Here is a 16,538-nt window from a genome sequence, read left to right as displayed (position 1 = left end):
GTAGTGACAGCAATTGAGATTCCTCTACTAGGTCCACCAATCCATATCAACGCTCCACCAATGCATGCTAGTTGGAAGGGAGAGAGACTCTTCTATTTCTTGGAGCAGTATTACGTAGCTTTTGAAAAGAGAGAAAAGTATAGACAGAAAAAATAATGAGACAAAAATTGACTCTTTAATTTTCTAATTCTCCCACCTAATTATAGGAACAAATTAGGTTAGGAATCCTCTCCTTTTCTTTCTCTTTGGTTGGCCACCCCTAGAGTCCTTCATGGGCTCTAGTTCTTTCTTTTTTTTTTTTATCCAGATTGTGTAAGTATGACCTTGTATGATCCATCCAATTGAGCTTCGGGTTCATTAAATACTAAACATGAAGTTTTATAGCATTCTCTAGCAACACATATAAACGGATTTGTCAGACAATACTCAACACAATTACCACAAAATATACAAACTCCGAAATCAATGCTATAATTAAGCAACCGTTTTTTTCGAATATCTGTTTCCAATCAACAACGGGTAAATCTATAGGACATGCACGAACACATACTTCACAAGCAATGCATTTATCAAATTCAAAGCGAATTCGACCATGAAAACGTTAATTTAATAAATTTATTATCTCCATAATATGATCCATATTATATTTAATAATTACATTAAAGCCGATGTCACAATTCCTTTACCTACCTTATCTCAAATAGTTAGATTCCATTGATCAACATTGACTAAATATATTTTACTGGTATAAAATAGTTAGAATCTGCATTGCTCCATGTCCATATATAGACAAAGGAACACAAAGATCGGTCTCTAAGAGTAATTGAAGAGGTAAAATGTAGAATATGGCCGTCATGCTTCTAGTTCATAGATGGTCTGGCTGATAATTCATTGTATACTATTTCATATCTTTGAAAGTAATACCATTCTCTAAGCATGTTTCATAACGTAAGATATGATGGCAACGATTGATACTTGATCACGACTTTCTTTGTTTATGATATCTTTTGGACAGCATGACTGCATGAGGCACGCTATTAGCTGCCGAGAAACGGTTGGCATATAACCGTCTAAGTTTAAATTAGACCATAACAAATATCTCTATTATATAAGGGAAGGGGGAGCAATGGTGTCCTATTTTGAAATGCCTATTTTACCCCCATTCTCTTTCTAAATTACAAAAGGAATGTCAAAATCAAAATTGGCACTCAAAGAAAACTACCGAAAATTAATTTACAACACTCACTCACAAATCACTTAAAAGAAGAAACTTTACAAATCACTCATACAATTGAGAAAATCACATTATAAAAATTACTAAATCACTCAAATAATCAGGGAACTTTATTAAAACTTAAAATTAACATACAAACTAAAACTAATAACCTAAAACATCAATACATACAGAAACATTTACAAAAATTCACTTACAAATCACTATTCTCAAGAACTATTCACAATTAATGGTGAGTCATGATAAAAAGAAAAATAGAGTTGTATTTGTACTGAAATCAGAATTTAAAAGTTAGACAAGGGAAAAAATTATTTACTTTTTTATAGTATTTCCTATATATAATAAAACTTTTACATATATTTGGACCTATCTTTTTCTATCATATAATAGAGATTAATTATCAAGGTAAAAAGATTTATGTAAAATATTATTCAAGAATTAAAATACAACATATCTCTCTATTATATAAGGGAAGGGGGGGAGCTATGGCGTCTTCGAATGAAGAGACGATGTTACCCCCTTCCCATTCTAAATTACAAATTCACTTACAAATCAAAGGGGGCTTCAAAAAAAATACCAAAAATATAATTATAACAATCACTCACAAGTCAACTAAAATCATAAAATTGCATAATTTACGTTTTGCAAATCACTAAAATGAGGAAACTTTACAAAAACTTTAAAATTCACTTACAAACTACAACCTACGAAAAAATTGACTTGAAATCAAAGTGTCCACTTTCTTTACAATTTATGGAGTATTGTACTTAATTCAAAAAACAACTAAAAAATTATAATATTAGAAATCATAAATAAATTCAATAAAATTTCTATTTTTCTCATATAATTAATTTAACTTTGAAAAGTAAAAAAAAAAACAAAAAAATGGTGAGAGACTTAAGTGACAGAAACTAAACCAATCAAATTTTGCAACTAAAAATAATTATACTTCATATGTTTAATGTTCAAATTTTGACTCTTATGCCGAAGCAAAATTCGAGTTTCTATTTCGAAAAAAATCAAGCACGCATCGCGTGCAAAAAATTCTAGTTTTAATTATATTCTAACTAGTTTGTGCCCTTTCCGTTGCACTGCTCTTAACACCAAAATAATAACATTAGAGACCAATATGATTAGTTTGTCATCATGTTATCTTATGCTGTCAAACATAAATATAAATAAATTATAATTTTACTTTTTAATTCTTAACACTATCAATTAAAATCTGCACCATGACAAGATAGGCTTCCGTATCCTATATTAATTTGCAACACGTTGTTGGAAATAAAGTTTTATTAGAAAGTATTTTTTTAACAGTGGGGAAGCAACAAACAAAGAAAGAGCTAAGTGATTAGAGAAGTGAATTGCGAACAAGTTCTAGACAAATTTGAGATACGGCATGAGCTCGTTGAACTTGTTGGCGATTCACTTTTAACGCAAAGTACCATTAAAAGAAAAGGCTAGAGATTTTATATTTTGGAGTGTCCAGAAAATTGAAGTAGGAGCTGACATGTAGGTTTGCATTGAGAGGATGAGATTGGCACAATCTATCGTGAAATTAATCATCTATGTTCTGGAGGATGAAGAAAGCGAAGATTATTAAAACAAGGAAGAGCCATCAGTTGAGAGTCAAGCTCTTCAAGTTCCACAATCTATTGATTTGGGGTTGGTATTTATAGTGCTTTGGGATTCCTAGCTGTAAACCAGCTGGAATGCACTGACAGCTGGGAGGAGGCCTAGAGGTGGGCCTCTGAAGGCTAAGTGGCTTGCTAGACCTTAATCCTCCCTTAATAGGCTTATAGCCTGGAAATAAGCCCAAACAATTAGCTTCATGCCGGGAGTGGGGGACTTTGAGACCCTAGCAGAGCGTCGCCCATTCGCGGCGGAACCTTGACTACTATGGGCCCATAGGAACGGAGAGGGTGGACCCACAACTCTAAGGGGGGTTGACCTGGCCCTGGTGAAGAAGGGGGAGCCGACCCAAGTCCTCATGGAGGGGAGAGGTGAGTGCGGACCCGGTCTTCCATGGAAGGGAGAGGGGAGGCCGACCCGGTCTCCCTTGCAGGGGAGAGGGGAGTGCTGACCTGGTCTCCTTGAAGGGGAGACGGGAAGGCCGACCCGGTCTCCCTTACAGGGCAGGGGGAGTGCCGACCTGGTCTCCTTAAAGGGGAGACCGAGTCGTCCTTGAAGGGGAGAGGGGAAGGCTGACACGGTCTCCCTGAAAGAGGAGAGGAGAGTGCCGACCCGGTCTCCTTGAAGGGGAGAGGGGAAGGCCGACCCGGTCTCCCTTGAAGGGGAGAGGGGAGCGCCGACCCGGTCTCCTTGAAGGGGAGAGGGGAAGGCCGACCCGGTCTCCCTTGAAGGAGAGAGGGGAGTGCCGACCCGGTCTCCTTGAAGGGGAGAGGGGAAGGTCGACCCGGTCTCCTTTGAAGGGGAGAGAGGAGCGCCGACCTGGTCTGCTATACATGGGGGAGGGGAGTGCCGACCCGGTCTCCCATGGAAGAGAGAGCCTTCTTTCGCTAAGCCCTCTTTAGGCGGGAAAGCGACTCGACCAAGGAGGGGAAAGCCTCCTTGGGCCAAGTGGGTTGGACGCCGCTCGGATGAGGAGCTAATAAGCCCCAAGCTTGTCCGAGCAGGTGCCTTCTCTCGCTAAGCCCCCTTTTTAGGCGGGAAAGTGACTCGACTAAGGAGGGGAAAGCCTTCCTTAGCCGAGTGGGTTGGACGCTGCTCGGATGAGGGGCTAATGAGCCCCAAGCTTGTACGAGCAGGTGCCTTCTCTCGCTAAGCCCCCTAAGGCTAGGAAAGTAACTCTATCAAGGAGGGGAAGGCCTCCCTGGGCCAAGTAGGTTGGACGCTGCTCAGATGAGCGGATAATGATCCCCAAGCTTGTTCGAGCATGTGCGTTGGAAACTGATCTGATTTTGAGGCACTTGATGTTGAGCTGGCTGAGCTCGGAGCCGAGTAGATCTGAGCTAGACAAAGTTCCACTTCTTATTGAATGCCACATGGCATTCATGGATTATTGGGTTGTGAGGAAGCCTTTTGGCGTTTCAACTTATGGAGAAGGGGCAAACCTTCGCGACGTTTCATCTTCCTTGGGGTGCACTACTTGGGCTAATTTGATCATTTGGGCCACTTGAGAGAGGCCTACTAAAGTTTTTTAGAAGCAGGTCTCGGTCCATTATCGGACGCGGGATGCGACGTCCAAGGAGCTCGCCTATAAATATGGAGAGGAGAGAGATTTTGGAGATCTTTTCTTTCGCAATTCTTCATAAACTTTGAAATTCTCTCTCTCTCTACTTTCGAGCTTCTTTCTCTCTCTAAGTCTGGGTTCAATTCTTCGTCCGACCAGGTATGCTCTTATTTTGATTTTCTTTAAGTCCTTTCCTTTCCTTTTAATAAAATTGGCCTACCCCCTCTGTTGATAAATAATGGGGAGCTTGTCCGAGTCAGTGACACCCCCTTCTTCACCTCCTTATAATTTTGCGGAGGAGGTGAGGGGAATGGGGATGGTGCTAGTGTCAACTTTGATAAGTTGCTCGGATCCCTCGGTCGTGCTCGATGCGCTTTTTCTCCCCAGCACACCTTCGCATGCAGAGGAAGGGGAGGCCGAGGGCACCATCCCCTTCCTTGGGAGGTGTCCCTGGCCTATCCCTCTTCGAGGAGTTACTTAGACCAGTATTTGTCTGATGGTGTAGTTAGGATAACTATGCCAGGCGAAGAAGGTGAAGCCTCTATATCCGGTCGATTCGAGTATCTTGAGATAGACCCGAAGGGCGGTCTGGGCTCAAAGTTTCCTTTCCCATCTCTGATAAAGGCCATTTTAGAGGATCCTTGGGGCCACGCTGTGAGATTCCAGATAAAGGACCCATACCTCCTTGTCCGACCCGATGTACGTCACACCATATTGGCTCCTCCCCCAGGATGCACGACTTTTTATTACAAGGCCATGGAGATGAGCCTCAGATTCCCTCTGACCCATTTTGAGAAGGATCTACTAAACGCTTATAACCTCTGCTTGGGCCAGCTATCTCCTAACTCCCGGGGAGGGATTCTGGCCGTTCAGGTGATTTGCGAGATCATCGGGGTCAGACCGACTATGACTTTATGCCGCAATATGTACAAATTAGTCGAAATGTGCCTGGCTTAAGGACTTCCATCACCTTGTAGCGGCCATCCTAATTCACCCACAATTTTCCTTTAAGGTGTGACAACCCCGTGGCTTCCACTTTTCGGACGACCCAGTCGCCTAGGCGGACCGGCTTGGGTTTCACTCACTGGTTGAAATTCCGGGTGACCTTTGCAACAGGATATTGCCCCGGTTTTCAGGCAGTAAGTCTAAGTTAACGGGCTTCTCTTCTTCTTTCTTGTCAAATTCATAAAACGTCATTCGAGGAGAGGGAATACCCACTTCGACCTGTAGCACAGCTTCGCTGTCGTATACTAAGCCGAACGGAGAATTCCCCGTGGCTTGTTTGACAGTTGTTCTGGCCCACTAGAGAACCCCGGGTAGATCGTCTACCCATGCTCCCTTAGCTGCGTCAAGGGACTTTTTTATCCCTTTTAAGACGATTTTATTGGCCGACTCGGCCTGACCGTTGGTTTGTGGTCGGGAGACGGATGAGAACTTTGTTTGTATACCGAATCGGACGCAGTACTCGCGCATTTGGCCACTGTTTAATTGCCAGTCGTTGTCCGAAATTAGGGCCCTTGGAATCCCGAACCTAGTAATGATGTTTCTCCATATGAACATCTGGACGTGCTTGTTGGTTATGGAGGCTAGCGGCTCGGCTTCTGTACTCTTGGTGAAGTAGTCGATGGCCACTATTAAGAATTTCCTTTGGCTTGATGCTGGAGGAAAGAGTCCGAGCAGGTCCATGCCCCACTTGTCAATAAGGGAGCACAGCTTGGATTGCAGTAAGGGGAGTGACCGGGGCCCTTGGGATATCCAAGTGGATCTGGCAGTAGGGGCACCGCCAGACCAGGTCTGAGGTGTCTGACTTTAGCGTGGGCCAGTAGTACTCGGCCCTCAAGGCCTTCCCGATTATTGTTCTTCCCCCTTGGTGACTTCCACAAGCCCCTTGGTGTATTTCCCTTAAGATGTGATTTCCTTCCTCGGGGGTTACACACTTGAGGAGGGGGTGAGTGAAAGACTTTTTGTAGAGTTGACCCTCGTGCCATAGGAGCGTGCTCGACTTCTGTTTGATCCGTTCGGCCTCTTTAGGATCATTAGGTACAAGCTCGTCTCGCAAGTACTTGATAGTGTCATCCATCCATGCCGAGGTGCGATTGAGGACGAGCTATTCTTTAGCATTTATGCTTGGTTCCTTGAGTACCTCCCATGTTATAGTTCTGGGGGCAGACCCCTCAGCGGAACTAGCCATCCGAGCCAAGGCGTCGGTTTGTTGGTTTTCCGATCGAGGTAAATGGGCGATCCAGAACTTGGAGAGCTTGCGGATGACATCCTGGGCCTTGGCCAAGTACATTCTCATGTTGTTTTCCTTGGCCTCGTATCCTCCTGAGACCTGACTCACGATGAGTTGTGAGTCAGATTTTGCTATGATAAATGTCGCCCCGGCCAGGATGCAAAGCTCCAGCCCCAAGATGAGAGCTTCATATTCGGCCTCGTTGTTAGATCCGTGGAATTCGAATTTAACGGCATACTCTATTTTATCTCCGACCGAGGGCTTAATGACTAGCCTAGCTCCGCATCCGTTTTTTGTAGAAGATCCGTTGACCTGTAATTCCCACTCTTCTTGTGGACCGACCGGCGGTCAGGTCGCACATTCAGTGATAAAGTCGGCCAATGCCTGGGCTTTGATTACTCTTCTTGGCTCAAATTCTAACCCGAAGTCGGCCAATTGGTCCGCCTAATTCATCATTCGACTAGAGTGATTTCTGCTTTCAATGACCTTACGAAGCGGTTGTCCTGTTAGGACCTTGATGGGGTGCGCTTGAAAGTAAGGCTTGAGCTTCCAACTTGCCATTACAAGGGCGAAGACCATTTTCTCAACATCGTTGTACTTGGCCTCTGTTCCCCTGTAGGCATGGCTGATGAAGTAAACTGGATGCTGCTTTCCTTCTCGCTCGGCCACTAGGACTGCACTGAGGGCATACTCCGAGACGACCAGATATATGAATAGGGGCTCCTCCGGCAAGGGGGAGATGAGTTTTGGCAAGGTTGATAGATGATTTTTGAGGAGGTTAAGGCCTTCTCCGCCTCGTTATCCCAAGCGAATTCCTTCCGCTTTAAAGCTTTTAAAAACGAAAAGCTTTTATCTGCCGACCTAGAGAGAAAACGTCTGAGCGCCGCTAAGTAGCCGGTCATGCATTGTACTTCTCGCACGTTCCGAGGGGATTTCATCTCTAGTACTGTTTTGATCTTGTCCGGGTTGCCTTCGATTCCTCTTTCATCAACTAAGAATTCGAGGCACTTTCCTCCTTTAACCCCGAAGACACGTTTTTTGGGGTTTAGCATCATACGGAACTTTCTCAACGTGCCAAGGGTCTCCCTCAAGTCTGACAGATGGTCCGACTGAGCTTTGCTTTTGACTATCATATCGTCAACGTATACTTCAATATTTCGACCCAACTAGTCACTGAATATTTTGTTAACCGTTCGTTAATATGTAGCCCCAGCGTTTTTAAGGCCGAACAGCATCATTTTGTAGCAGTAGACCCCTTGAGGTGTGATGAAGGTCGTGTGGACTTTATCTTGCTCAGCCATGGGTATTTGATGGTAGTCGGCGTTTGTGTCCATGAAGCTGAGGAGGGCATGTCCTGCCGTGGAGTCGACCAACCTGTCGATCTTCGGCAGCGGGTGGTTGTCTTTTGGGCAGGCTTTGTTCAAGTCTGTGAAATCCACACAAATTCGCCATGCCCCGCTTGACCTCCTGAATGAACCCTACTTCAAGCAGCTTTGGGCATGCTTTGTTCAAGTCTGTGAAATTAACCATTCCGAGTATTGGCACTCCTGAATGAACCCTACTTCAAGCAGCTTTTTGACCTCAGTGGCTGCCGCTGCGTTTCTTTCGGGGCCTGGTGCCTCAGCTTCTATTTGATCGGCCAGAACCCCTCTTTGATGTTCAGCTCATGGCACATGATTTTTGGGTCGAGTCCGGGTATTTCCGTGGCCTTGTAAGCAAAGATGTTCTGGTACTCCGTGAGCACTTGGATAATTTCTTTTCTTGTTTGAGGGTCCATTGCCTTGCCTACCCTCACTGTCCGGCTAGGTTCTGTGCTGATTACTACCTCTTCATGATCCTCGGCTGGTTGAGGGTGCTCGTACTGCTTGGGATTTTCTGTGATATATACCCCGAGGATGGTTGATGGCTGACCCTCTTCTCACTTTCTTTTTTTGAGTCCTTTTCGATGTCGTTATTTTTTAGGGTATTCACATAACACTCTCTTGCTGTTTGTTGGTCCCCTTGTATCTTTCCTACCCTTCTGTCGTCAGTTTCGATTTGCACGAGGAGCTGGTAGGTAGATATGGCAGCCTTAGTCCTGTTCAACGTGGGTCTCCCCATCATTATGTTGTATGGTAGAGTAATGTCTACCACCTAGAATTAGATCGGTAGGCTTCTCCCCTTGACTTTTTCACCCATCCGAGTAGGTAATTTTATTGAGCCGACCGGGTGGATTGAGTTGCCCCCGAAGCCTATGAGCGGGTGATTCAGCGGTATGACATCCCGTTCACTGTACTTCAACTTTTTGAGGCACTCGAGGGTGATGATATCAGCAGATGACCCACTATCCACTAACACCCTCTTCACTCTTATGTTGGCCACTTTGAGCTCGATGACCAACGGATCGTCGTGTGGGGTATGCAACGTCCGACTTGGCTCGCCGAATGTCATAACAGGATAGTTGGTCCGAGGCAGTTGGACGTCAAGCACTTGGTGCTTGAGACTCTAAGGTGGGCCTTGCGGGCTTGGCCAGTTCGGCTTCCCGATGCGAAACCGCCGGCGATGACACCGATGAATCCCTCGGTGTCCCCGCTATTCGACTGGCCTACTTTTTGCGTTCCTTTTTCTTCGTTCGTATGCTTCAAATAGCGGTTCAGCTTACCCTGATCTGCCGCGCCATCCAAGGACTTTTTGAGCTCTCTGTAGTCCTTGGTGGTGTGTCCAAATTCTTTGTGGTATTTGCACCATAAACTTTTATCCCTCCAGGAGGATGAAGTTCTAATAGGTGCCGGTTTGGGAACCCAGGCTTTGTCCTTGATGTCAAGGTGAATCTCGCGTCGATTCTTGTTGAACCGCGGATCATTGTTATGATTTGTGAACCGATCCCCTCGAGCTCCCATTTTTTGGTGATTCGGTTGATCCTTGCAGATCCTGTCATCTTTCCACTTCTTGCCCCCATCATCCGAGTGGCGACAAATGTCTGTCGCCTGGATGAACCTTTTGGCCCTGGTCATGGCCTCCGAGAAGGTTTTAACTTCGTTTTTGGCCAACGACCATCTAAGCCGACCTGATTGGAGCCCCGACATGAGAGCAGCAAAAGCCACCGCATCTTGCATGTCGGTGACTTTTAGGGACTCTTCGTTGAATCTCTTGATGTAGTCGGCCAGGGTCTCGTTATTATCTTGCTTCACCCCCATGAGGTGAAGGCTGGTCTTATTTTGCCTCTTCCCCGCCACGAACTGATGGATGAACAGGTGCTCCAATGTGGAGAAGTCCAGGATGATTCCGGCCGGAAGCTCTTGGAACCAATTGAGGGCAAGACCCTTAAGAGTAGTAGGAAAAAAGCGACACCAAGTGGCCTCGCAACTAGCCTGAACGCTCATTTGCGCTTTGTAACTAGCCATATGGTCGTCCGGGTCGGTTAAGTCTGCGAACGGTTCAATCAATGGGGTTTTGATCTTCCCAGGGGTAGGGATCCCCATGACCTCTTGACTGAATGGGGTTAGGAATTTGAGTCCGCCCCCGGTCAGTCTGGGTGGTTTGGAATGGGCTGAGTCGCCCTGCTCTTCCCGTTGATGTGCTTTTTTATCCAGGAGCTCTTAGGCATCGTATCCCTGGCTGAGGCCTTTCTGGTTAAGAAATTGCCGAGCGTCTTCGGGCTTCCGACCCGATCCTCCTCTTGGAGATTTGGAAATGTGGGTCTCCTCGTGCTGGCGGGCCGACCCCTGGCGGGCTGACCTCTCTTTTTCTCGGCGACTCGGCTCCCTCACATCGGATCGTGGCCGGTTAGGCGGCTTCCTTATGAGAGCGCATCAGGGCGCGTTCCTTTGGCTCGGGCCGATTGGGAGGTTCGAGTTGGGTTTGTCTTTGTTGGAGGGCAGCCATCATATCCATGATACTTTTCTGCAACGTTTCTTGGAGCTGAGCCATAGTGAGGGTGATATCCGCCGCGAACAATGGTTGAGGATCAACATTTTGTATTTGCTGAGAAGGCGACTGACGCCCTTCTCGAGAAGGCTCCTGGCGAGGGTCCAGGGTTTGGACGGAGGGGAACCGCCGAGCTGGGGAGGGGGATTGCTCGGACTCCCTGTTCTGCGGAGGTGAGTGGCCTCTCTCAGGCCTTGGTGCTTGGCCAAAGGTTTTCTTGCCGAGCGTGCTTTTAGTCGGTGCCATTGTTGACTGGCGATTGAAATTGATGGTCGGAGTTGAGTAGCTAACGAGGTGAATCTCGCTGAGTGGTGGCGAAGTAACTTCTTGTACTATCCCCACAGACGGCGTCAAACTATTTCTGCTAAGAAATTAAGGATGCTAATATTTCGCAAAGGGAACACCGGGTCAGATCTGAATGTCCTGAGTCACTAGTCCGTACGTCGGAATCCTGTAAAAGGTAAGGTTAGACTTCCCCGGAGGTGGTTCCGGGATTGCCTCTCCGACGCTCAAGTCAGTGATTAAGCTAGAGAGATAAAGTCTAGAGAGAGATGCTCTGGTTTGTTAGGTAAGAATTCAATACCTGCTCATTGATGAAGGGGGTTGGTATTTATAGTGCTTTGGGATTCCTAGCTGTAAACCAGCTGGAATGCACTGACAGTTAGGGGTATTTATAGTGCAATGGGATTCCTAGTTGTAAACCAGCTGGAATGCACTAACAGCTGGGAGGAGGCCTAGAGGTGGGCCTCTAAAGGCTAAGTGGCTTGCTGGACCTTAATCCTCCCTTAATTGGCTTATAGCCTGGAGATAAGCCCAAACAAAATCCATATCCCTAAAAGCTGATGATGAAGATGATTTTGACATTGAAGAAGAGGAAATAGTTCTTATAGTATGAAAATTTCAAAAGATGTGGAGGAACATGAAAATGGGAACTTCAAATGTAAAAATAAAATATTGTCTAACAAAGCTACCTGTCACAGATGTGGTTATACAAATCACTTCATCGAGGAATATCCACTTGGGGCAATGATAAGAATAAAGAAAGGAACAAGGAATCTTTTGTTAAAAAGAACAAGGAAACAAAAACTCTTCTCTCTAAAGCAAACATTCGAAAAGTTATGATAGCAACTTTGGGAGATTCAAAGACTATGGAAGAAGAGCACCAACCAAATGATAAAACAACAAATCTTTGCCTCATGGCAAACACTGGCATAGAAGAAGATGAAGAAAATGTTGAGGTAAACCAACACTCAACTGAAGCAGTCTGAAATGAAAAATCTAGGCCTGAAATTCATGATCTTCTTTATGATGCAATTCTTGAATGTAGAGATGAACTTTGAAAAATGTGAGTAAATTGAACTAGATATCGAAGTTTGCAAAGAAAATATAAAATGCCTTAAGTAAATGAGAAAATGTTGAAATTAGGACTTTTGATTTATGTGATACGAACTTGAAAATTAAGGAACAATATGATAGTTGTAACACCCCAGAATTTCAAAGCGGAAACGAAAGAAATAATAATAGTATTAATAGGACGATGGAGGAAACATCGTCTTCTGGGAATGTCACTACTACAAGAAATGCGATTAAATAACTAAGTGATTAACCAACATAAGTAAATAGTATAAATAAATTAGAGTAATAACTAAAAGAGAAAAATGTCTCTTCAAATAACTAAAAGTCTAGGCCTAAAACACCTAGCTTTTTAATGCTCACAACTCAACTCGAGCCCAAAACCAAAGGAGAAACCCATAACATAACCTGCAAAATATACAACAACTTCCACAATCAGTGGGGAGTAACTAGCAGTTCTCCCAACTCAAATAGGAACAGATAATGAACTTGAAAGAAATCAGAAGCACATCAAGGAACACATTATCAAGATACCGTACTCACTACGAGGTACAATATTCATAAGCAACCGACCGTACTCACTACGAGGTACAAATCATCATAAGCAACCAATAAGGAAAAATCCACTATCACACCAAATCCCTGTCAACCATGCAACAAATGCGGTCAACAAGCTCAAACATAACAGACCATACCGCCTGTGAGTAAACTCATTGGACCATACCGCCCAAGGCCTACATTGCATATTCGAGGAACCATACCGCCCTTTTCGAATAGCTATAATCTATGGATCATACCACCCGTAGTAACCAATGGACCATACCACCCACGATTTAGTAACCAAAGCCTAGGACGATACCGCCCTTAGGTTAGCGAGCATAAATTTCTAGGACCATACCGCCCTTTGAATAATCAAACACAAACTCCTAGGACCATGCCGCCCTTAGGATCATCGCACAAATTCCTAGAACCATACCGTTATTATGATCACATATATCTAGAACCATACCGTTCTTAAAATCAACTGACGCAAATTCCTAGAACCATACCGTTCATAGGGTCAATCAAACACAAATTCCTAGGACCACACCGTCCATAAGATCAATCCAGCTCTACAGGCACAAGGTATACACGACAAGGTATACACAAAATCCATCTAATCCAACTTTCATAGGTATACACAACAAGGTACACAAGCAAATCGAATTCACTAACGAACAAGGTTCGAATGTGTGAATGCACAACAAAGCATAAGCCCTCAACATACTCCAAACCAAACAACCATAGGCTTCCCAACAAAATAGGACACATACCCTTAATGTAACACTTAAGTCAACCAAACAATACTCAAACACCCTTATTATACATATCTAAGACCACTCAAGCAAAGGTACACAAGCTGTAGACCAAAAGGAAACAAAAACGTAACAGCACAACTCAAGAGGCAGACCCCTCGTCGCGACAGCCAGCCGTCGCGAGTCGCGAGCAACCCACTGCCGTTGCCTGCGAGCTTCGCTCTTTCGCCCACAACAACTCCTTCGAGGCTAGCACCAGCCACCCATGCCTACTCCAACGTCAATGATACATCGACACACCCGCCAAGCACTTCCACAAACATCCATACTTCACCAATAACAACAACGACAACTAAGATTCCAAGACGCAATCCAAGTAAATCAACCAAAACTTATTCTAACACACTTAGCATACATGCCTAACACAACACCAATCATCCTCACATGAGGCTAAATCTCATCAACAACGACAACTTCTCAAAATCCAAAGATAACCCAAGTGAACCAATGAATCAATTTAACCACAACAACAACAAGGATACAACTAATCAACAAAACTTAAGAAGATGATCATAGTAGAAATCCAAGGTATTAAAACACCACCAACAACCATGAAACTACATGTAACTTCAATTATAAAATCCTCTAAGTTCCACCTAGCATGATACTATGTTCTCGAAAGTGATTCTAACAACCTAAGTTCACAATCTATTCTTTATCGAACTAGAATAACGCTAGTTACCTGGATCATCGGGAGGAGAGCTGAGTATAACGAGATTCGAGAAATATGCAAGCAATCCAACTCCTCCATGAACGACAATTGTAGCAACAAGTCAGTAGGCATTTTCTTCTCAAATGTTGAACAATCATTTTTTCGTACTGCTCTGTTCCGACCATGATTACCGGTGTTCAAAATCTCTGATTCCAAATCACTCCGGTCAAAGTAAAGAACAAGATGTCATAAACATGCTGTCCAAATTTTTAGATGATCAAACGGTTAAATCTCTGGATAAGGTTATTTTCGTGAAGGTGTGACAGGGAACAAAAACCGGATGACCCGTCTGATTGAAACGAAAACTTCAGTCGCGTCTTCCACTTTCTTCAAAAACAAATTATACCACGAGCAAGATCTTTCTGAGTAGATAGATTTTGACTACTCACACGCTCAATTCGGATAAGAAACGAAGGAAATATGATGCAAAGAAAATGGGTGTGCAGAAATGGACGAAAATCGAGAAGAGAGAAGAACTCTTTCTCTTTCTCTCTAAGGATTGGACGAGAATGGGGGTTACAATGCAGCAGCCTCAACTGATTAATAACCTTATAAAGCAAAGGTTTAAAGGTGATTATAAAGGTGGGTTAAAGGGGAATTAAATAGGGAGTTACAAGAGACTCAAAGGTTAGCTTCATAAGCACGCACCAAACTCTTCATCCTCCACAACATAATTGCTAATTTTCGGCTAGCATGACACGCCACAAGCAATGCAACATTTCATCACCCAATTAGTCGGTCCAAAAACGTTATCATAAATACTACGCGATAAAACGGATCTTAAACGCCCAAATAAATAACGAAACTAATATAACAACTTAAAATAATAACTAACAACTTAAAATAAATATATATAAATATATCACAACATATAAATATATACACAAATTTTCATAACATGTTCCAAAATAATTCAAATAATAAATTAATTATTTTTATGAAAAGGAAAATACCATTTTAAAATAAACAAACACCAAAAACAAAGGGTTAAAATTACGGGGTGTTACAATAGTTGTGTAACAGACCGCACTTCCAAGCTGCTAGCTAAACACACTTAAGATTCACTAATCACAATCAACACTTAATAAACCTCGAATTATATTCACTTGCAGCGGAAACATAACCTATAAAACGATCCTGGACCTGTGAGTCAGGGCCCACAATAAATCACCTTCAATACCAAATAACAGATTTCGTAATACCTTACTCGATTCCCAAAATAATATAATATTTTATTCTCAAATAAGGATATATACTCTTAAATACAACCTCTGAACCATTAAATCTAATTACAACCTTGATACCCAAATTCTTCCTTTTACTCCATTCCAAGCTTCCCACACACGAACCTACGAGATCACTAACAATGAACCCTACCCCCACCAGGACAGGTTCCAAGAACAAAATCAGAAAAGCTGAGTACACACTATCCAATCAGAATTCCATTTTAGTGGCTTAAAATATACTTGTATCATTAATCAATTTTATAAGATTTCTCTATGTATTCAAATAGCAGAATATCTATATAACAAAACTTACACATTAGAAATAAGATGAGATGATAATCTATACTACTTTAACAAAACCATAGATCTTCCAAATGAAATAGACAACTTTATATTTCAATCCCATAAAACAGTTCTTCGTTAACTATCTTATAGATAAGTCCTTTAGAAGACATTTTACTAAATCCAACTACGTAACCATTATTTCAGAACACATTATTGGGAGCATATCTCTCAGTATAAAATCCTTTGTATAATATCTCAGAATTTCTACATAAACCCCTAAGTCGTTGTAGCAACCAAAACGTTTTTTGAAAATAACTATTAGGAGTTTCATCAAGAATACTTTATAGTTTCCCCTTTAAATGGTTTATAAAATAATCGGAGAAATTATACGAATAGAGAGGCTACACCATCTCTAAACTCATGGGGACGTCTCCCCTATCAACTTTTTACTACTTGCAAGACTTGTTTCCAGGTCATATGTCCCATCATTTCATAATACGCACATACTACGATGTGTTCATCACTGCTGCTGCAGTTTCTTCCCCATCATGTTTTGTAATATTTTCTCATAACTCAGATTCATAGTTTACTTTAATTGACTATATATAATCCAAAATCTCATACCACAGATACTCTCTTATTCATATACTTCATAATTTCTATATAAAACTCATATCGTAAATCATTTGTCTCTTATTATACATTAGAATCATAGGTCAAACATACTTTGACTAAAATCTCTTTGTTTGGTCATAACTCCAATTCATAATTTTCAAAGTTCATGATCATATATAATCAAAATCTCAAACCATAATAAAGAGTCTTTCATACTTTCAGAATTCCATATAAAACTTATATCACAAATATTTTCACATTTGTGTTAAACCTGAAATTTTAACTCAACATCCTTGATCAAAATTCCTTTCTTTTTCTCTGAAATTTTCAAACATAACTATAGTTTAAATCGAAAGCGAGTTCATAAAGATATCGAGTCGACGTCCCGACTTAGTTCGTAAATTGGAGTACTTGTTGTAAAACCGT

At 42.8% G+C, this 16,538-nt stretch overlaps 1 protein-coding gene across 1 annotated transcript; it reads right to left on the bottom strand.

The window, feature by feature from the left end:
* Positions 1-9,086: 9,086 nt before the first annotated feature.
* Positions 9,087-10,121, bottom strand: LOC104898895 (uncharacterized). Its single transcript, XM_019250580.1, has one exon. It carries the CDS (start codon positions 10,119-10,121, stop codon positions 9,087-9,089), a length of 1,035 nt encoding a protein of 344 aa, XP_019106125.1.
* Between the last annotated feature and the right edge of the window lie 6,417 nt (positions 10,122-16,538).

Source organism: Beta vulgaris, chromosome 7 (assembly GCF_026745355.1).
Source record: "Beta vulgaris subsp. vulgaris cultivar EL10 chromosome 7, EL10.2, whole genome shotgun sequence".
Lineage (NCBI taxonomy): Eukaryota > Viridiplantae > Streptophyta > Magnoliopsida > Caryophyllales > Amaranthaceae > Beta > Beta vulgaris.
The sequence above is the reverse complement of the archived record's forward strand: the minus strand, read 5'-3'. Positions and strand labels throughout refer to the sequence as shown.